At 44.3% G+C, this 21,344-nt stretch overlaps 3 protein-coding genes across 3 annotated transcripts in view; 2 read left to right on the forward strand and 1 right to left on the reverse strand.

Annotated features, from left to right (window-relative positions):
- The window catches only part of gpr157 (G protein-coupled receptor 157), a 7,183-nt gene extending 3,563 nt beyond the window's left edge, over positions 1-3,620 (forward strand). The window contains exons 2-4 of the mRNA XM_037103684.1: positions 208-421; positions 871-1,065; positions 1,592-3,620. Coding sequence (XP_036959579.1) covers positions 208-421; positions 871-1,065; positions 1,592-1,810 — 628 coding nt within the window. The 3' untranslated portion in view covers positions 1,811-3,620. The remainder of the gene's footprint in view (positions 1-207; positions 422-870; positions 1,066-1,591) is intronic.
- A 3,757-nt stretch (positions 3,621-7,377) lies between these two features.
- On the forward strand, positions 7,378-15,184 carry slc2a1a (solute carrier family 2 member 1a). Its single transcript, XM_037105181.1, has 12 exons — positions 7,378-7,604; positions 7,717-7,815; positions 7,903-8,063; positions 8,153-8,277; positions 9,098-9,250; positions 9,333-9,458; positions 9,542-9,729; positions 9,908-10,018; positions 10,136-10,237; positions 12,887-12,962; positions 13,177-13,304; positions 14,625-15,184. Exons 1-12 carry the CDS (start codon positions 7,557-7,559, stop codon positions 14,847-14,849), a joined length of 1,542 nt encoding a protein of 513 aa, XP_036961076.1. The 5' UTR covers positions 7,378-7,556; the 3' UTR covers positions 14,850-15,184.
- Positions 15,090-20,000, reverse strand: ca6 (carbonic anhydrase VI). Its single transcript, XM_037105180.1, has 10 exons — positions 19,820-20,000; positions 19,107-19,286; positions 18,459-18,607; positions 17,925-18,020; positions 16,858-16,924; positions 16,617-16,774; positions 16,359-16,485; positions 16,133-16,216; positions 16,006-16,038; positions 15,090-15,921 (listed from the first exon to the last, which is right to left on the reverse strand). The coding sequence occupies exons 1-10, from the start codon at positions 19,908-19,910 to the stop codon at positions 15,293-15,295; spliced, it is 1,614 nt and encodes a 537-aa protein (XP_036961075.1). The 5' UTR covers positions 19,911-20,000; the 3' UTR covers positions 15,090-15,292.
- Between the last annotated feature and the right edge of the window lie 1,344 nt (positions 20,001-21,344).

Genomic DNA, 21,344 nt, shown 5'->3' on the forward strand with positions numbered 1-21,344 from the left:
TGGTGTGACTCTGTACTGTGAACTATGTAACACAAACAAGGCTTAAGCACAAAATAATCTATCACATGGTGTCACATGTCTTTGCAGTTTTAATGCTGAACCCAGCAAACAGTTATGTTGAAACTTTGTGGAGATGTTTGTAGATATGATGTTTTGTCAAACTTTTCAGGGAGTCAAGTTTAATCCTCCATCTGTTTTGTGCTCTAGCTGGGGCGTTCCTCTGGCCATCACCGTTGCAGCCGTGTCCCTGGGCAAGATTGGCTATGATGCATCAGAGGTGTCGGTGGGCTGGTGCTGGGTCAGTATTGATGCTTCTGACCGGGTCCTGTGGATGCTGCTTACCGGAAAGATCTGGGAGTTCATGGCCTACCTCACACTCCCCGTCCTCTACATCCTGATCAAGAGACACATCTACATAGCGGTGAGATCCATGTTTAGATTCATCCTCTGAGGACCATGAATATCTGTACAAGCATTGTAGCCCATCATATAGTGTTGAGATATTTCAGTCATGACCAAAGTGGAAAACTGAACAACAAATGTCCGTTACTAGACCTGTAGTGCTAGTATGGCAAAAAATCTCTGTCTTATTACATTAAGAAGTCATCTTAAAAAGTCATCCTTCTGCTTCTTGATTCAAAATAAAATTTTATTTCAAAGCCATTTCCACGTTTTTGACAACTAGAACTTAAAAGCAAAAGCTAAACCCCCTTTGCAGCGACTGTTTTTCTAACCTGCATAAACATGTCTGCCTCAAACAGCTGTCATGTTGACACTGCATTTTAAATGTCCTTGATGAAAACATCTCATTCTCTTTATTTATATTCTTTTTCTCTGCTTCATGTTTTACAAAACAACGGTCTGACGCAGCATGCTGCCCTGTCCGAGTACCGTCCTATCTTGGGAAACAGGCCGCAGTCACACCCCTTCTCCTCCATGGCTGATGTGAAGCTTACGCTCATTCCCATTATCTTCATCGTCCTGCGCATTTGGAGCACGGTGCGCTTCATCCTGCTGCTAGCTGGCTCTTTGGCCAGACAGCACCCGCTGCTGGTCACTCTGCATGTGAGTTGATCTGCGGTGTACTCCTCCTGCTCAGTACGGCTTCATCCTGTAGATTGTGTGTGCGTGTGTCTGTGTGCGTGAGTTGTTTTGGGTGTGTGACAGTACATATGTGTGTGGGTGTATACGCGTGTGTGCTATCATTAGTTTGTGCTGTGGAAGTTATGGTGGTGTGACTGCATGCTGGCAAGCCTGTGAATCATCATGCCATCATTGTGAAGGAGCTTCCTGTGTAAATCATCATGTCACTGAAAATGTGTGTGAAATGTGTTTATTTGATACAGTACTAAAATATTTCTTAAGAAAAAAATGTTGTATTAATCAATTAAAAAAAAATTGTAGTAAATAAAGAAATGTAATGTCCACTTGTTACTGTCATTAGGTGTAATCACAATATGATATTTTCTTTGTCAGATAGTAATAATAAGAATTGCTTTTCACATTTTTTAAACATTAAAGGGCATTTTATTCCAATGTGATAATATATTGCTTCCATACTCCTCTTAAATGCTTTTTTTGGACCCTGCAGGGGATTGGAAACACCTCGCAGGGAGCAGCAAATTGCATCATGTTCGTACTGTGCACTCAGCCAATCCGCACGCGGCTCTGCTCCGCAGTCTGCTGCTGCAACAAGTGTCAGGCGGAGGTGCAGTACTCCCATGATGCTCCTCCGAGCCTGCTGCCAGGACAGGACACCTCCGCACACACAGAAGAAGACAGCACCAGTCGAGTCCGGACTGATCGATGATATAAGCCTCTGGAGGTCACTGCTTCACATTTAGCCTCATTAAAGGACGTTCCTGCAGCGAGGGTTGGCGGTTCTGCAGGTGCTTCCACATGTGCCTGTGTCACAGGAAAACGTCAACATGCCTGCCCTGATGAAGGTGATGCTTCCTGACTATACGAATATATTGCACACAAATATTGTAGTTTGATGGAAGGATGTTACAACAAACTCACAAGTGCAGTTTTAGTTGTCTTTACATGTGTTTTGGTGGCATTTTGAGCACTTGTGCTATCTGTGAAAGAACATTAGCAGCTTTATTTATCCTGTACTGTGTGGATTCACTTACGTAAAGGTTACTTACATTCTGAGGTATCACTGTGAGATGAATATTCAGTTTTCACCTTGTTTACTGAGTATTCAAGTTTTGTAATGCTGGCAAACTGTGTGTGAAGGTATTAAGTTATAACAACTCTAAAATTCTTACTTGAGGTGAAGTTATTTTGACTGTTACTGTTACTGAAGTTTCCCAGGAAGCTTGAAGTGATCACTTATGACAATTAAAGTCTATTGGCTGAGAAAAGGTAGCTGTTTTCTTTGAAGAAATGTCCCAAAACAGACTTAATGTGACTTAATGTGTTAATCTAAAGTTTACATCAGTTAGAGAGGATTTGCCACAGTTGAGAAAAGACATCAATATAATCATTCCAGTCCTGTATTCTTAATCTTCCCTAAACTGTACTTGGTTGTCGATCTGTGTTCTCAGACATTGTTTTGCTAAAATTTGGCTCAATATATATTATGTTACAGAGCTTTATAGCTATAAGAAAGGAAATCTTTACGTAGTGGAGGGTGCGGAACGAAATGCTTCCATCAAAAAATGTCCACACGGACTCAAGATTGAACTCAGGAGATTTTGGTGGTCAACGGTCACGTGACCTCACGGCATCCCATTCTTTTGAAGGCGATATCTCAGTAACACATCAAAGGGATTTCTTCAAATCAGGCACAGACGTTGTTTAGCTTCATAGACGAAAGGTCAGAGGTCAACTTCACTGTGTTGTCATAACATGCTGCTAAAAACGTTATCCGTGGCTCAGGAGCAGCAACTTGTGACTGGTGCACGGAGGCAAACAACTGTGGTGCGGTAATTCTAGTTTATGAATGTTTGGTATTATCTGAAGTGGAAACCTGTCACTGTTATCCACTGTATGTGGAAGGAGCTAAAACTGACCATAACTGCTGTTCTGATTCTTCTTTTGTTCTCGGATACAGCTAACATTTTACATCCATCACTGAAGCTGTACTTGTTTTATAAAAAGAATATTATTATTTGGGGTATATTATCACTTTAAATGTTCAGTGTGTGGCATTTAGGGGGCGCTATAGGTAGTAATTAAATATTATGTTGTTAATCATGTTTTTTATTAGTATATACACCAAGAGTTTTTATTTTTGTTGTTACCTTAGAATGAGACTTTTGTATCTACAGAGTGAAGGGGTCATGTGTGTTGCACCGCCATGTTTTTAAAGTAGCTCAGAACAGATGAACCAAACACTGTCTTGCCTTTTTCCCGAATTTTTGTGTCCACTTTAGAAGGGTTATATAAGACAAACTGTATTTTATTGGTGCCATTCTGCTGCCACACTGCTAGATGCCACTTGATCTTACACACTGGACTTCAAACTTATTCTATAGCGTAACCTTGTGTATAAAAGTAATTTCCAGCATTCTGTGCAACATGACTACTGGTGTGTTCAAAAGGTTTGTTTATTAGACTTGGCCATCTTTTTAAAAATCAATAAATGAAAGTAAGATATGGACACAGTTTCATATCAGTGTTCAGTTCACTTCAGTATGTACACCAGAGTCACATTCTCCTACGCCGCTCGTATCAAACTTGATAGATGTCTTCACTTTGCAGTTGCAACATTTTTCAGACAGCAGTTGCAAAAGCCAATCACTTGTCAACATGTCACCAAAATTTACTCGACATCATCGCGGTCATTGCGGCCAGGATGCATGACCTATCATCATCACATGCCATCCTTCCTCCTTGAAACCAGCGCCTCACTTCTCCTTTGACCCCTGCTGTAGTCGGCTCCTGTTTGTCCGACTGAGCTGCAGGCCGAAATGCATACCAACGGAAAGTATGACCCCACTGAACCTCACGGCGCTGACCTGGTTTACAACCACGACAATACCTCGTCAGGCTCCTTCGGTGCTTTAAAACTTCGTCTAAGATCCATTGAGTCTGAACAGGCCTGCGTTCAAACAAGATTCATTACCCTGTTGATGTTTGGGGAAGGTGAGGAAGGAGAAACTGCACCATGTTGACAGCCAATTTCCTCTTATCCTCACGTTTGACTCTCACAAAGGGCAAGCGTTTATATTGGGAGGTATTGTTTGGTCTGTTTGATGAATTAGGCAATGCAGGGGTGCATGATATTGCTGTATTAAGCCTTTATATCAGGTCAGACACACTTTTCATTACACGGCAACAGCACTGTGCTCTTATGAGGGCAGTTGGTTCTCATACGTTTAATCCTGAACATGGAGACTTTCACTGTTTATACTGAAAATATTAAAAACATAAATACACAGTTTTTTTTATGAGATCAACAGTTTCCATACAATCTAATTTTGTCTGTGGTCTAAATTCATGTGACACAGTGCAGAGTTCGCTCCCTCAGGACCATCAGTAACACTGACGGTGCGCTGGATGCCATGTCTGGGAAAATGGAGGCAGCTGTTTATGCTGATGACATCCAAAACGGCCAGTGCACAGTTTTCTGTCCTTGAGGACGGCAGAGGCCACACAGAGGACCGACACTTACTGTATTTCCTGCAGGAATTAATCCATTGTGTGCATTCAGAGATTTGGCTGACATTGAGGTAACTGAAGCCTTCAGAAACACTTAAGGATGAGGGTTCTGCTCTCTCCTCCGCTGGCTCTCTGCCCACCTAATTCATTAAGTTAAAGAGGACCAGAGGGCTGTACTACGCTGCGCAGGGTGACCATTCACCAGTCAAGTTAATGGAAGCCTTTTTTTTTTTTTTTTTTTGCCACAACACAGGCTGTTCATTTGGCTGTGTCAGTCGTTCTCAGAGCCAATTGTCAAACACATTGTCCACCAAAGGTAATGGGCAGCAGGTCAGAGCTGCGACAGCATGTTTTAATATGATCTGACAGGATGGTTTTTACATATGGAATAAAAAAAATTCCTATTCAGATTATATATTCCCTAAATGTCCCAGCTCATGTCTGTCTGTCTCGATGTGTTTCTTGTTCTTCCTTTCGAGGCCAAAAGGTCACAGTTTCCATTTATTTCCCCTGTTAAAATCATGATTATATCATCACCTCAGTGGGACCTCATGGGTGCGTTCTCCTAATGAGAGCTCCTGCAAATGACTCCATCACGTTTTAAGGTTTCACTCCTCAAAATATATGTAGCTGCTGTCAGCGGTACAAGGCAGCGAGGCAAGGAGCCAAATGAAGACGGGCGCTGTGATTTTTTGACAAACTACTCTCTATGGGGATCATAGTAAGAGCCAAAACCCTGTCTCTGTACTCTGTAGTAGCAATCTGTAACAAAATGATAAGTTTTCCAAATACAAACACCAAAGTAACTGAACTGTAAAATCCAACTCTTTGTACAATATTCACCTAATGGTTTGTACACTAGGGCCCATCTTAATAGCAAGCACTGGGGCTTGTTTTCAACTACCTTACACTACTGCAGCGTTCTCAAAAACTCAGTCAAAACTCGATTTGAGGAACTGATGTTGATGTGATATCAGGTAAGTAAAAATGTCCACTCTTGATAAATTGGCCAAAACACAAATACACATTTTTTGTAATGATCGCTCACCTGTGGTTATACAACACTTGTGACAAAGACATAAACTGGAGGCAGGATATTTTACACATTTACAATAAACTTTACTGTCTAAAATGACATCGGTGGAACGAGAGAGTACACTGCACAGAGAAGTTAACAACTATAAATTACCCAGAGCATCTTTTTCTACATTAAAATATAGAATTTTTCATATCGGACAACATAGAGCTGACTCTGATATAGATATATCTGTGATGGGTTAAAATCAGATGACAGTATTGGCCAACAGGTATACTGGTTGGGCTCTATTCATAGGACCTTGAAACCCTTGAAGGTTTGTATAATCAGAGGATCAAGGCCTTGAAACTTTCTGGAATTTGCCATGGACACATATTGCACTGTAAAACAATCTATCGACGTTCACACATTCAGGCGTCTCTCTGTTTCTCATTGTCTGCGTCCTTCTGTAATGCCTGCTCATTCCGATTAAAAGATTCTCGGTGTTGCAACAGTAATTAACCTTCATTTGTACCTGTAAAATATGTTGTGTCAGGTCGTCAAGTTTGAGAGTATTGTTCCTGGGAAGTCAGTGAATTTGGTATTTCAGACGATGTGGGAAGCCTGATAAATACTGCAGGGCTGATGAGAGAAAGTGGAAGCAGGCGAGTGAGACAGCTGGGAAAGCCGGAGAGAATCTGGTGGACAGGTAGAGGACGGCAGTGAAGGGGTCCGGGGAAGTGAAGGTCTGGCCAGAGGAGGGAGAGAGAGGCAGAATCTGACAGCAAGCTTCATGTTATTCCCCCTGTGTGTTGAATCGAGTAAAAAAAAAAAAAAAAAAAAAAACCTAAGCAAGAAACTCCATAAAATCCAGCAACTCTGTATTCAGCTCCTTTTTTTGCATCTTTTAAACTCTGAGCTTTTGATGAAACATTTTGCTGGATCGAAACTATTTTATTTTTAATGTTGATGGAAAGATTTCCCGATACCAAGCAGTCGTAACAGTCTATGTAAGTCTGCGGGGTCTTCCTTATTCCTTAGGAAGATTACACCACTCAACTGATTTCGGTTAACTGTACTGAAATACATAATTGGTCTCCTAAGAAAATACTGACAACTTTATTTAACAGTGTATCTTTTGCAATATTTTGCTCTGAGCATATCTGACTTCTGACTGTCTTTCCTTCCAGCATGATCCATTCACAGACTTACATGCAAGGCCTATTTTTTTGGTAGTGAGGCGTCCCGGAAGCAAACAACATCCAGTTTTAAGAGCAAGCAGCCTCAAGGCCATCGCATTGATAAACAGCTTTTAGAGATAAGAGGCAACGCAGCACGTGACAAAGTAAAGACAGGGCACACATGGAAAGAGATTTGCAGCTGCTGTGTCTCTGCAGAAAAATTAGCCTTGTCGCTGATCAGTGTGTGTGAGGTGAACTGTCTTCAGTGTGGGGACAGATTAGTCCTTCAGATTACAGGAGGATCCACACTGAAGTCACTCCGACTGTGCGTGATTTCAGTATCTTGTCGTCACTTGGTGATAACACCTCGTCTGTAATCGGGCCTCAAGGTGAATGAGCAATAAAGACACCCGTGTGGCGTATGATCATTACGATTGTAACACAACAAAGCGAGCTTTTAATGGCAGCTGTGGCTCCCATCCAATGAACCTACTGAGCTGAAGCTGGAATAAAAGTCTCAGATATCAGCAATCAGCCCAGGGCATTATTTAATATACCTCGAGTTTATTGCATACAAAACATCCTGAAGCCGGGAGCACTGTCAGCAACATGAATACACTAACTGAAGCCAAGCTGTAAACCACTGCCACGCTCTCTGATCTCGAGTACAAGGGGGCAGGCAGAAACCAGTGGTGCAGGCATGACAAAGCGAGCTGTAGTTATTACACAAAGTGAGTCCAAACACTGCCATGGCGAAGGAAAATGAGGACTGGACGAAGCCGGTGGAAAGGAAAGGGGTGAGTTAAATGCCAAGCCTGATCATCACATCCATGTTTGTCTGGTCTGTAAACAGTGTATGCATGACGTTGAGTTGCAAAGAGAGATTTCACATGATGTCCCCCCCGACAGAGATTAACTGTGGTCCTGGCGCTGGCAACGCTCATATCTGCGTTTGGTTCATCGTTCCAGTATGGATATAATGTTGCTGTGGTCAACTCTCCATCAGTGGTAACCAAACCAAACATATCAAATGTAACGTCTCTGTGGTTTAAAGGTTGCTGTCACTTGTAAGATGATGCGTTTCTCTCTCTTTAGTTCATGAAGCAGTTCTATAACACCACCTACATGGGACGTTACAGCAGACCGATGGAGGACAACTTCCTCACTCTGCTGTGGTCGCTCTCCGTGTCCATGTACCCACTCGGAGGCTTCTTCGGTTCTCTGATGGTGGCCCCTCTGGTCAACAAGCTAGGCAGGTAATGTTACACGTTAAGCCCCATCTAAGAGTGGATCGATCACCTAAAACAAAGCGTAGACTTGTCTGACTGATGTGACTCTGCTACAGGAAGGGCACCCTCCTCTTCAACAACATCTTCTCCATCGTTCCTGCGGTGATGATGGGAGTCAGTGAGATCGCAAAGTCCTACGAGATCATCATCGTGGCGAGGGTCATAGTGGGAATCTGTGCAGGTCAGATATGTTCAACCCTGTCATGTGATCAAGGCTGTGTGCATGAACATTTCATGTCAAGATTATCCTGGCCAGAAAATTTGAAATTCCCGCTGTTATTGTGATTATCTTCAAAACATTTTTAAAACCCTTCAAGGGGAATTCTTTTTTTTTTTTTTTTTTTTTTTTTTAACCCTGGGCCCTTTATTCACATGTTTTGATGTGCAAATACTTCAAATGTACCAAAAGATTTGGGGTTGTTCCAGTTGATCACCTCAGTGTTATCCTTCGGCCTTCAAAGTTACGTCTACCAATGTTTACCTGATGTTGACAATCTCAACGACGCAACAACTGTAATGATTCACCTTGCAAGATTTGAGAGCGAGACTTCACCTTGAATGACACGTGTGCTCCTCCTAACAAAAAGGATCATAATCTTTAACAAAAAGCTCCACCTCCATGTAGGAATTGTCTCTTAAAAACTATACAGTGTCCGCCGTCAGCGACGCCTTCACAGGTGATAGTGAGAGTGGGCTGTGAGCTGACGAATCAGAGCACACTGGGCGTCTCGGGAGGAGGGCCTTAAAGACACAGGCACCAAATCAGACAGAGGGTGAACAGAGGCGCTTCAGAAATGGACAGCAGGAGAACAATAATCTGTTTTGTTTGGGGTTTTTTCCCCCCAAAATTAAAGCATGACAAGTTTGACAAGTTTGAACCTGAAAATGAGCTCAGTGTGGGGCCTTCAAGACACTCGTCAGGATATTCATTATTGATTATCATGATAAAGGAAATTCACAGTGATTAACTTATCGTGAGTGTTTTATTTCCTCGTCTGCAGGTCTTTCATCCAACGTGGTGCCCATGTATCTGGGAGAACTCTCTCCAAAAAACCTGAGGGGAGCCCTCGGCATCGTGCCACAGCTCTTCATCACCGTTGGCATCCTCAGTGCACAGGTGCTGGGCATCAGAAACATCCTGGGCAACAGCACAGGTAAAATACCCAATGGTTAGACGACAACGCACATAATATCAGCTGATTATTTGAATAAAGTCTGTGTTTGCTCTGCGTCCAGGCTGGCCCCTCATGCTGGGTCTGACTGGGGTTCCTGCCGCGATAGAGCTCCTGCTGCTGCCCTTCTTCCCGGAGAGCCCCAGGTACATGCTCATCCAGAAAGGAGACGAAAAGACAGCGAAGGCAGGTGAGAAAACACTAGAACTGCCTCAAAAAACCCAGCAACAGAAGCTGGGAATGATGGGGGTCTGTGTGCTCCGTCGCCCTCAGCGCTTCAGCGTCTGCGTGGCTGGGAGGACGTGGAGGAGGAGCTGGAGGAAATGCGTCTGGAGGAACAGTCGGAGAGGGCCGAGGGCCGTCTGTCCGTGCTCAGCCTGCTGTCCCAGCGTTCCCTGCGCTGGCAGCTGGTCTCCATCATCATCATGAACATGGGCCAGCAGCTGTCGGGGGTCAACGCGGTGAGCCATGCCGTTGTCCTTGTCCTTGTCCCTGACCCACTGATGCCCACACTGACTCTGTCTCAGATAAAACACCCATCAATGTGCATCAGCAGCAACTTCATTCTGTCATTCATAACTACAGTATACGTTCTTGGCTAAGTATTAAACCAGAAGGCCTTTCTCGTCCCCTCCTCAGATCTACTACTATGCAGACAGCATCTATGCCTCTGCAGGAGTGAAGGAGAACGATATCCAGTATGTCACCGTGGGAACAGGCGCAGTGAACGTCTTCATGACCATAGCTGCTGTAGGTATCCCGTTAACAAGTGAACCTTTGAGGGGAGGAGCTGAAATCTACCGTCTGGCGTTTGATCACACCAGCAGGAGGCAAAACTGTTTTGAACAGCCAGTTTGTTTTCACCAGGTCTTCGTCGTGGAGGCCTCGGGGCGACGGCTGCTCCTCCTCTGCGGTTTTGGGATCTGCTGTGCAGCCTGTGTGGTGCTCACCATCGCTCTCAACTTCCAGGTACCGTGTGTGAGAAAGTGTCACTGTGGCTCACAACCCCAACATGTTACTCTGCTGCCCTCGAGTGGCTCAGCTTCTGTTCTCAGCTATTTCAGAGTTTCTCAACCTTGAGGTCAGGAGATTTATTGTGGCGACTGAGTCATACAGGCTTTCAGGACAGATTTATTATATGTTTGTTCATTTTCTAGAACAGATAACTAACAGATTGATTGCTCTGGCACTGTAGTCCAGCATATTATATTTGAAATAAAACAATGATGTAGAGATTGCACTGATATTTACCTTTAATTACAGGAAGATTATATACCACAGCACGTGAACTGTGTTGGTAGATTTGTTTGGACACTTTTGCATCTTCCCTGGTGATGTTCCACCTTTACATCTTGTTTGTTTTCCTTTTTGCTGAGTCCTCAAACCAACTCCCATCAAAGTCTGTCACCTTGATGGTCGAGGGCATTTTACGATTCGGCCATAAAAGTTTAACGGTGGCGGCGAAAGACTCAAGCACAGAAACACGCAGGAGCCCTCAAGAAAACCCTTAAATTTGAGGCTAGGAGCAGTCGAGTAACTTAAAAAAGGAGCACAGCTCTGAGCAGAAATCAGTTGAGTTTGACTGTGTTCCTCCATGCTTCAATACAGCTGACACCACATTCTGGTGTCAAAGCAAGATTCGGTGACACTTTTGGAGATTACATGGTAGCAGTCAGGAACCAAAAACTACGATCACTGAACAGAATGTGAGCCAAGACAAAAACTCTGGCAGGACCTCTTATGCGTGTCATTAGAGTCAAGCACAGACTGAAGGAGCCAAACATCTAATAAACTCCCACAGGCTGATGAACTGATTGAACAGGGAGAGTGCTGACTGCAGGCGGCTGCGAAGGCCTGGCTGCAGGTAATGGAAGGCTGGCAGGGACCTCTGGTGGCTCTGGAGGATAGCACAGACGTGATGTAAAAAGAAACAAAAATCGAATCTTATACAAATTTTCTCTGTGCATTGATCGTCTTTTTTTTTTTTTTAAAATGGGTGTGTGCTATGGCTCAGTAACACTGGGTGTGGACTCCAGAACAGGACTCGCAGGAAGAACCTGTCAAGTAAATAACCAGCTGACAAAGTAGGAGGTCAGTAACATACAACAAGGCAGGACAGGCAAACAAATCAAAGAGGGATGGAGAAAATAACTGAGAACCCAAAAGGCAGGTACCACAGGACATGAAACATATAGAGTCGACCGCAGAAAACCAGTGTGACGTGAGATGTTAAGTCAGGTGGATGGTAAAGACAGGAGAGATTTTCAAGTTCACGTCATCCAGGCGGTCTTATAATTACAGAGTTGGTCGTGGGAGGGTTAAAGAAATACTGCCTAGCGACAAAACAACACCATACCCGTTAAATTTGGGTTTCATGACACGCAAGAACGGCTGTTACACTTGTTTGGTTTTAAGTGCAAAGTCAGATATATCAGAGTCGTAACAGGAAAGCGGCATAAAAGGCAGGCTGGAACACACTGAGGACCAGGGGGAGAGTGGCTCTGGACGAAATAGTCAAACAAAACTTGAGACCACCTTGAAATGGGATAGCAAAGCCCTTCCACAGACAGACAGACAGATATATAACCACCTGACAAAGCACTGTAAAATCTGACAAGATGAACCCACCACCTCAAAGTGATCAAGTAAAGTGGACTAATAATTACAGGTGTTAAACTTTGAGCTCGTACAACTAGAGTTGATTATACTTTAGCCTACTTCATTTGGCAATTCTGAGGTAATGGATTTCCAGACTTTTTTTTTTGTTACAGTAATGTTAATTTACAGTGTACTCAAAGCCTCTTCTGTTGTAGTCCCCCTACAAAAGGTTTATCCAGGACTATGAATGTGTGCCATGGGTGTAAGGCAGGAGGGTAATCCTTTTCCTGAACACTCTTTCTTGACCTTGATGCAAAACATCAGTCATCCAACAGTCAAAGAAAGATGTGAAGGGGAATTCATAAAGGCCTATGAAAAGATGACCGCAGTGCTCAGAGAATCTAGCGGCATTTACACTGGTGCTGCAGTACGGCATCATCTCTCTTTCCTCTCTAGTTTGGGATATTTCTCTCATTCAGTTTGTTCCTAAGCAATACAGACTATTCGACTGCAGCCGGAGGGGGATCGGCAGGATCTGAGATGACAGAAGAGGCAAAAAATAAATAAATAAATAAAGATTAGAAATGAGCTGTCACCACAGCAGAGAGAACCATCCATTCATATCTGAGAGTCAGCACTTTAACCTCATGGTCACTGTTTCGTTAAATTCCAGTGTGATGGAGTATGAAGTCAAGGCAGCGGCAATACAATTTACTACTGTAATGTTTATATAGCATACATTTAGAGCTTGGTCTGGAAAAATAAAATGCTGACTGGATGTGTCTATTCGCCGGGGTCATGAGAACTTCGAGACATAAACACAGACTCACGAGGAACACCGGCCATTAGACGGAACCACAGAGACAACGCTGCCCCCATTTAACCCTGTAATCTCACCTGCACCCAACGCCGCCAGACCGGCATCAGAGCAAAGGTGCGATTTAAAGGGAAAAAAAGTGAAGAAAAGCATCAGTGTGACCGTGTGTTAATGATAACAACCGCCTCTGTTTGTGTTGACAGGAGACCGTGACTTGGATGCCCTACATCAGCATCGCCTGTGTCATCGTCTACGTCATAGGGCATGCCATAGGACCCAGTGAGTCTGCCCCCGCCAGTGGTTATTTACACACACACACACACTGATTACAACAGGGCGCTCCATTAGCTGAAGTGTTGTTTGGATGGGAGCAGCCATGTAATAATATATGTCGAAAATCTGAGACATGAGCATCCTGACTGTGACCCTCAAGACTGATGATGTGTCTCCAGTGTTTTGGTTGCGGTTGACCACATCTGTGGGATCTCTCTAGGTCCCATTCCTTATGTGGTGACCACTGAGATGTTCAGGCAGTCGGCCAGGCCCGCCGCCTTCATGGTCGCAGGCTCCGTCCACTGGCTCTCCAACTTCACTGTTGGCCTCATCTTCCCCTTCCTAGAGGTCAGTTACACAATTTCTAAGAGCTCTTACATTGGGGGCGGGGAGCAAATGTTTATTATTTTGAATTGTAATTAGTTACAGATGTTTTGAGGAGTAAACAACAACGCCAAGTCCCACCCTGAGCGCGATCTGATCATTTTACATTTTTAATCATTTCGCTTCAGTTTTCCGTTTCACAGACAAATATTTAATTCAAGGCGAGGCGAGGCGATTCCTCGTCTCTGGCAGCACTAAGCTGACGGAAGATGCAACATTTTGGACACTGACCCTCATCAGGCATTAAACTCACAACATCATACAACACCATTACCACAAGGACATACAAAGGTACCACAAAGAGACAGATGTGTTGCATCTATCTGTGGTACTTTTGTGTCTCTGAAGCAATTTTGTGTCTTTTTTGTTGTGTGACTCATTTTCAAGTCGGTGTGCCGAGTCAAGCCAAACAGCTACCGGCTGTAGCTTCATATTTAATAGACAGACATGAGAGTGGTATCAATCCCAGCTACTACTTCTGAAGGGTCAGGTGACGAGAAGTAAGCAGAAAATACTGAACGGTCAATGCAAAAAAAAGTACTTTTCATTACCAAACTAGAAACACGTTTCATAGGCTTCAGACAAACTAATTCTACTTAGACAGCATATGATTTGAACTTAAACTCGGGAAGCAATTTTAAAATTTACACAATACAAAGATGGAGAGTTATTTTCAAGTGCTGAGTTCCCACTGCACTCAAAAATGTGTTTTGCTTATTGATGCTGCACTTGACTGTTTGACCTGCAATGAGCAGGATGATATATGTGCAGACTGTATACGCTAAAGGCTGCTTTCACAGCCATCCGCCGAAGGAGGAGTGAGCAACAGAGAAATGAATTGTGATTTTTGAATTTTAAACTGAAAGTAATTATACTTTTGAAACCACTTCAGACATAAAGTCTTACTTCCAGCAGAGCATTTTCATGCCTTCAAAGCTTCTTGGAGGGGATCTTTAAAAATCGTTTATTCCCAGCTCATCTTTCTTCCATCAGAGGAGGCATTACTCAGGACCTGGTGTTGTAATCTTCATATACATAAACATTATTCTTGACTCATGTTTACTTCCTCTCAAGTCATAATCTACAAACCAAAAAGCAAACAAGTTAGGAATTTGTTTGAGTAACAGGAACTAAAAGAAGAGCTTTCCAACAATGGTAGCATGCAAATCACACTTCCCGTCACCCTCTCTGCTGTTTGAATCCAACCGACCGTTTCTGACATGTTTACGACAATTCCTCTCGAGGACACACTGATCACAGTTCCTCTCCCTCGTCTCCCTCCAGGCGGGTCTCGGCTCCTACAGCTTCATCATCTTCTCTGTCATCTGCCTGGTCACGCTGGTCTACATCTGGCTGGTGGTCCCAGAGACCAAGAGCAAAACCTTCCTGGAGATCAGCCAGATGTTCGCCAAGAGGAACAAAGTGGAGATCAAACTGGGTGATGGGGATCTGCCATTGAAAGAGACCAAAGAGAGCCTGGAGGGTGTACTGACGGTCACGTCCTTCTGAACACAAATGGGAGCATTCAGAGGACAGGAAGCCTCCGCTCTGGGGGATATTGAAATGACCTGGAAAGGTTTTAATTTAGCCTCTTTTTTTATTTTACGAGGAATTCTTACACAATCCCTTTTTGTATTGTTTCTTTGTGGCTACTATTGATCTTTGCTTAATTTATTGCTGCTTAAATATACTGTGAAACGTGATGTGTGCAGCCTGTGATGTGCTTCAGTCATGAAACAAAACAACAAGTCCCTTGTAAACCTTTATTCATGATGCAAATATATGAATACAATACATGTTGGAAGCATTAAGATGCAGTTTGCATTAAATATTGACTCACAGGTGCCCTGAAAGACATTTTATTCTTCATTACACATGCCAAACACATTTCAAACCCCACTCATCATCAGTGACATTTTAAAGCTTGCGCTGACAGAAGCAGCCGAGCCTGTTCAGGAGCATCTGTACTGATTGTCCAGCTGCACGCCTCCATACAGACCCAGTTTGGTGGTCCCCCAGCTGAACACATTTCCCACCGTGGTGCTGTTCCTCTCGCATGACATCTGGTCGCGGATGTCCGCCGTGGTAAGGGGATAGTCCCACAGGTTGAGATCAGTCATCTTCCCCACAAAGGCGTTCTCGTTAGTGATCCCCAGGTACCCGTCCTGGTCTCGGCCCACGATGAACACTCCCCCGGGGCTGATAGTGTAACCGTTCTTCAGGTACCGCCGCTCCCCCACCATGCCATTGATCCACAGCTCGGCGCCCCCGGTGCTGGACGACCAGGTGATGCAGTAGTTGGCCCAGTCGTGGGACCTGAAGTTGTGCGGCAGGTTGACGAACTCGTTGCCGATCCAGAGGTCCACCTCTCTTGCGTCTCTCCTGATAGAGATCATCAGCTCGTTGTCGTTGCCGTTGCTCGAGTAGGAGATGACAGTGCCGACATCATCCATTTGAGGCAGGACGTGCATGCATAAGGTGAAGGAGATCAGGTCCATGGGATGGCTGAGGTGGGCCACGGCATAACTACCGGAATTTTTGTCCTGGAAGTCGAGCACCAGCGGAAACAGGCCGCGAGGTTCTAGGAAGAAAAAGAGAATAGAATCAGACTATCTAGACTGTCCATCTAGCAATCGCATGTCATAGCTGTAATCAAAGGACTCACCATATTTGGTCGGCCTTGAGTTGCGCTGTCCACCTTAAGGCAATAATTAAGAAAGAGAGTAATTATGGGCACTTTAATTTCACATCCAGCCGTTTCTAACAGAGTCTGTTATTAAGAGCTCACTCACCTGAATGAATGTGCTTTCCAAGAGATGTGATGAGACCCTCGATCTTCAGGAGCCTGGACTCGATTTCATCCTGCCGGCAAAATGCTGAAAAGACAAAAGGTGATGGTAAAAAAAAGAAAAAGAAAATATGGATTAGACTCAGGGTTTGGTCATGCCCCAGCTCAGTTCTGAGGAATAAATGATATTGCTGTGTTGTGTAATCACAATGTCCCAACAAGTTACACACTTCCTTTCCCAAGGCGTGGCAGGAAAGAAGACTCCACCACCCGGTCGTTGAGAGGCTGGGCAATGCGGTAGTCATTCCACAGGGTCTTGTTGTCAATGTCCATCAGAGTGCTCTCCAGTTTCCTGATCTGAGCACAACAGACAAGAAGAGAAACCACATAATACTCAAAATAAGCTGGTTTCCTTAAAAACGGTGACAGTCACAGTCCGTAAATATCAGCTGTAACCAGACAAATACAGGCTGTCCTGTCTGCTGTACCTGGTTGTGTGAGAGAGTGATGGGCGTATCGAACACGGTCCAGAGGATGCTCTCGTAGCAGGGCGGCGTGGTGAGGGAGCCCTGGTATCTGAAGAAATGGTTGAGGTTCTCGGGGAGCATGGAGCGCACATCGATGTGCGATATGTTCATGGACTGACCTGTGAGGACCAACGGAAACTCAGTCATGTTCAGCTCAAACGCACAAATCAAGGACGGCTCATCTCTTTGTGCAGCGACTCACCTGCGTACTTGATTTTGTCCAGGTTGGAGATGAAATCACTGTAGTAGGTGTTCTCAAAATGTCCGTCCTGAAAGTAAACCAAAGCCGTGTCAAAATTACAGCTCGAGGGTTCAGTCAGAACGGGAGAAAGGATTGACGGCCACGACTACAAAAATAACGCCCAGATGTAATGTGTGAGTGAAAACGAGATTTAAACTCAAACAAGTATTTTCTTATTATTTCCAGGTAGTTGCAGCTGAAGTGCAGGCTTCATTCTGTCCCCTGCCTTCCCTCTCTGCTCTGTCTGTGTGTGTAGATGTAGCTCGGCCCCGCTCTCGGTCACACAGACCTGCAGCTCTTATGCCAGACCGAGAGCAGAGAGCAGAGAGTAGAGAGACGGAGACAGCAATGTAACCTGGTCAGGTTTTATAGAGTCATGACTGTTACCGGCTGAGGGCTAACACAGCACTGCCCAGAGGCTGAAGCCCAGAAACGTCCTGAACGCAGCAAAAAAGAGAAAGAAATGAGAAGAGAAATGCACAAGGCTGGTTGTCTGAGGATGCATAGACCGCTACATACTGCTGGTGGGTCGTAAGTGATGACTGAGGACGCTGTACATTGACAAATCCTGCATAGTTTACCTTTAAACCAAATTAGGTTGCTACTTAATGAGTTTGTCTACTAACTCTCAGCCACTATGTAGTGAGTGCACTCCTGCTGCGGTGAATGCCAGCAGTGGTGTTGCTGCAGCAATGACCTCTCCCAGCTGAGAGCCAGACGGACTGCCTGAGATCCAGAGCATTACTCTGGAAACAAGCACTCATTCATCATGTCTTCATTTAAATGAGCTCTCAATGGAGCCTTTCAACTCAACAGGATGACCTAGGAAATAAATATCAAGCGATTCAATGGGGCATTGGGTGATTTCACAACAAAGACTATTTTTTTGGTTAACTTCCTATTGCACCATTGACGGTCATGTATCAGAAATGGTGCTGGGAACCTGTGTCGATCTCGCCACTCAACCTGGTGGCGAGAATAAGGAGAACATAGAGGACAGTGAACAAAATTGTGTGTGGCTTACGCACATCGTAGAAAAAGGCGAGCACTGCCAGCCCATCTGGTTTATCTCTGGCCTCAGTGAAGCTCTTGTACTTGTCAGAGTTGTAATGGACAACATGGAGCTGGAAAACAAGGTGGAAATACAGGTTAGGTGCCAAATTCAAATGGAAAGGATCATCAGATCATCAGACATTATAGAACACTATCAGGGAAATATTCAGAAGAAAAGAAGGTCCTCTGTCAAATACATTTTACATGTAGGCGGGTATGAATTTGAAGAAAGAAGAAGGGTGAGGATAAGTTTCCCCATGATGCAATCCCAGCCTGACATACTTTGATCTCTCATGGTAATTCATGTCCCACGCTGTGAGAGTGAACCGAGCCAGTGTAATCTACAAAAGCAGCGCTGAAACGTCTGTTTGCCAAAGCATCTAACAGCTACAAAGGCTTTCGTGTAAAGAGGATGTTTGTGTGCCACAGTTAGTTTTCCACCCTGTCTTGCTTTCTCAAGGCTAACGTCAACGTTGAACTTGCTGAAGTCGGTCTTGTCCGAGCCAAACCTCTGCCATGTAGCGGATGCCGTCGATGGTGTGCTCCGCTCCGCTGGCCTCCAGGTCCCAGCCGCCCCAGTGCAGGTGCATCTGGACAGCTGTGTATTTTCCTGGGAGGCCCTGGGTGATCACCATAGAGGGGGGCAGGTCAATTTGAACTGGTGGAAACATAAACAGACATATCAATGTTGGATTTGTTCAAAACAAATGGCTGCAGGTTCCTCTTTTGCCATTTGTTTCTAGTTTATTTCTACATGCAAAATAACAAATGACAGACTATTGAGACTCGTTTTAGGTCGTGAGCATATGAAATCAGTATCACTGATGGGAAGCAAATGCAGTGCAGTACGTTTCATATCAAATCAATACCATGCAACAACATTGCTCTGGGGAAATTGTGCAGGCTTGATGTTGTAATGGATTTCACAACTCTGGAAAGTTTCAAGAATGCACTGATTGGGTCGTGAACCATAGACGAATCGATTAAGAATTGCATCATTTAAAAAAAAAAAAAAAAAGTGAAATATTTTCAAATTCATCTTGTCAGCAGTCCCATAAAATGTGGTTTGTGCCCTGGAATCTAGAGATGTCTCAGAGGTGAGTTTGTAAGCCTCGCCTGAGTCACTGACACACTTTCTCACAGCTGGCTTCTCTTACCGGAGTGCCCGTTGTTGGACATGAGGAAATTCCCTCTCTGAGCATCATAACCAGTCAGCTCCAGCTGCAACATGTCCGGGTTGTGCCTCACGCTGCGCCGCTGGATGTCAATCGGGGACTGCTTCTTGCCGCCACATGCGGGGTACTTGGTGGGCCAGTGCATCTGGTCCAAAGCTCCCTCTGAGGGAAGAAGAAGATCAAGGACTGAGAAACCACTTGCACATTATAAAAATCACCCACTTGTCCCCTTTGTTTGTGGAGTATTAAAACCAGCCACATGTTGTTGTTGGCTTTATTGGCACGCACAGGACTTGCTCAACTGGATATTGTGGCAGCTGATATGTGTTTACGTATAGTGCTAATCACTCCCATAGTATGATCCACGACACGCATCAGTTTCTCTGTCCAGCTCCAGGTGGAACCACACTCAGGTCATCCGAGGTATTTGGCCAAGGCAGCGCGCAACCACCAAGGACAAACTAGCTGCCAAATTCCTCGGGTGAATGTCGAATAACTTTATTAATAGCGTGGTAATACTGACACAACTTGAGAAGAAAAAAAAAAGAAAAAGCTTTTAGTGTGCGGTAAGACCGTGACGCACGTTTTACGCATGAAAAAAAGCTTCAAATTCGGCACAAATTACGCATAAAAGTGTGTTGTTTTTCCTCAGTTCTTAAAAAGAAAAAAAAAAAGAAAAACAAAAAAAAGCCTACCGGTGTATGTCCAGTGTATTCCATCATGAGGAATCCCAGCACTGACAACACAGACCAAAACAGCGGACACAAACGCAGAGAAAATCTCCATCGCCTCTTCTCTCTCTCAGCTCCTTCACGCAGGACACTGACACCTCACAGAGATTCTCTCTCCACATTTAAACTCCGAGAGTGAAGGGAGGTGTTGAAGCCTCTGATGAAAACGCCCAGCAGCTTCCCAGCAGCCCCATAGTGAGCAGCTCTCACCCACTATCTGACTCTCCACTGTGATATTTAAACAGGCTGCAGCCAAGCCCATCAGGTGGACACCAAAAATAAATCGTATACTTTATCTTCAGAGTTTCACATTTGACTTTGGAATAACATAAATAATGACTAGGAGATGAAGACAAAAAACTTTTAGATTGTTGTCTGTCTGTGCAGGATCACGGTCGTGACTCTATCTAACATTATTTCAACTTCACTTGCTTAGAGCAAGCAGCTGCTGACCTATTTTTCATTTGTGAGGTTTAACAGATCTGCCTATCGTTCTTCACAGGAAACCTTGGTACAAGCACACTCATGCCACTCTGACTTTGTTGGTAAAGCTGCAAAGTCACTCTGAAAAACCCCAGATGGTGTCTGATAAAAAAACACACACCAGCGAACAAAAAGACATGAGAGCGAATGATTGTAAATACTTGGATACCATGACATGTATCACCTGTTCATGCACGCCAGTTGCAACATGTCCACCTGAGCCTTAAATGCCAACTGTTCAGCTCTGGGGTGTTTGAAGTGAGCACGCAGATTAATTCCAGAGAAATGCATAGAAGGGAAAGTGGAATGAGTGCTTTATGGGTAGAGCAACATCTTGATAGGGATTTTAAAGGATTAGTTCGACACTTTGGGAAATAAGGTGAGTCACGTTCCTGCCGAGAATTGGACGAGATACTGCATTCATTTCTGTCTGGTTGCCTCAGCATAGCATAAAGACCATAAGGTGTTCACTGAGTGTGAAGCTTAAAGATATAACATGAAACGTTTCTGCACTTAAATGTCCATGAAAGTCTAGATCTTCAAGTTGTGTCCTTAAATCAGCCCAAGTGTTTCCGAGTTTCCTAGTTTTCACCGAGGTAACGGTGCGTTTCAGAGGGTGAATCATCAGTTACGTCGGTGAAAATGACTAAACCTCCCACGAGTAAAACTGTGTCATTACCTCACCCATCAACATTTCTCCATGAGGGACACATTTTCATCTGCAGTTGTGCAATATGTACGTGTTTTAGTTTCAACAGAATGTGACTGACGATTCTAGACAGTAGTTAGCGGTTACTCTAACAATCTGCTGCCCCCCATTTGTTTTGTGTAGGATCTCAACAGGTGGTCAATTCTTACACACTGCAACTTTAACAATGACAACAACTCCCATGATCCCACGCCACTTCTCGACATCGTCAAATGCTGCTTTCCAGGAATCACTGGTTTGGAACTAAAGGCTGGAACGTTTCTGCATTGGGACAAGAAAACGAACTGGCAACGGACA

The sequence above is a fragment of the Acanthopagrus latus genome, chromosome 7 (genome assembly GCF_904848185.1).
Source record: "Acanthopagrus latus isolate v.2019 chromosome 7, fAcaLat1.1, whole genome shotgun sequence".
Classification (NCBI taxonomy): domain Eukaryota; kingdom Metazoa; phylum Chordata; class Actinopteri; order Spariformes; family Sparidae; genus Acanthopagrus; species Acanthopagrus latus.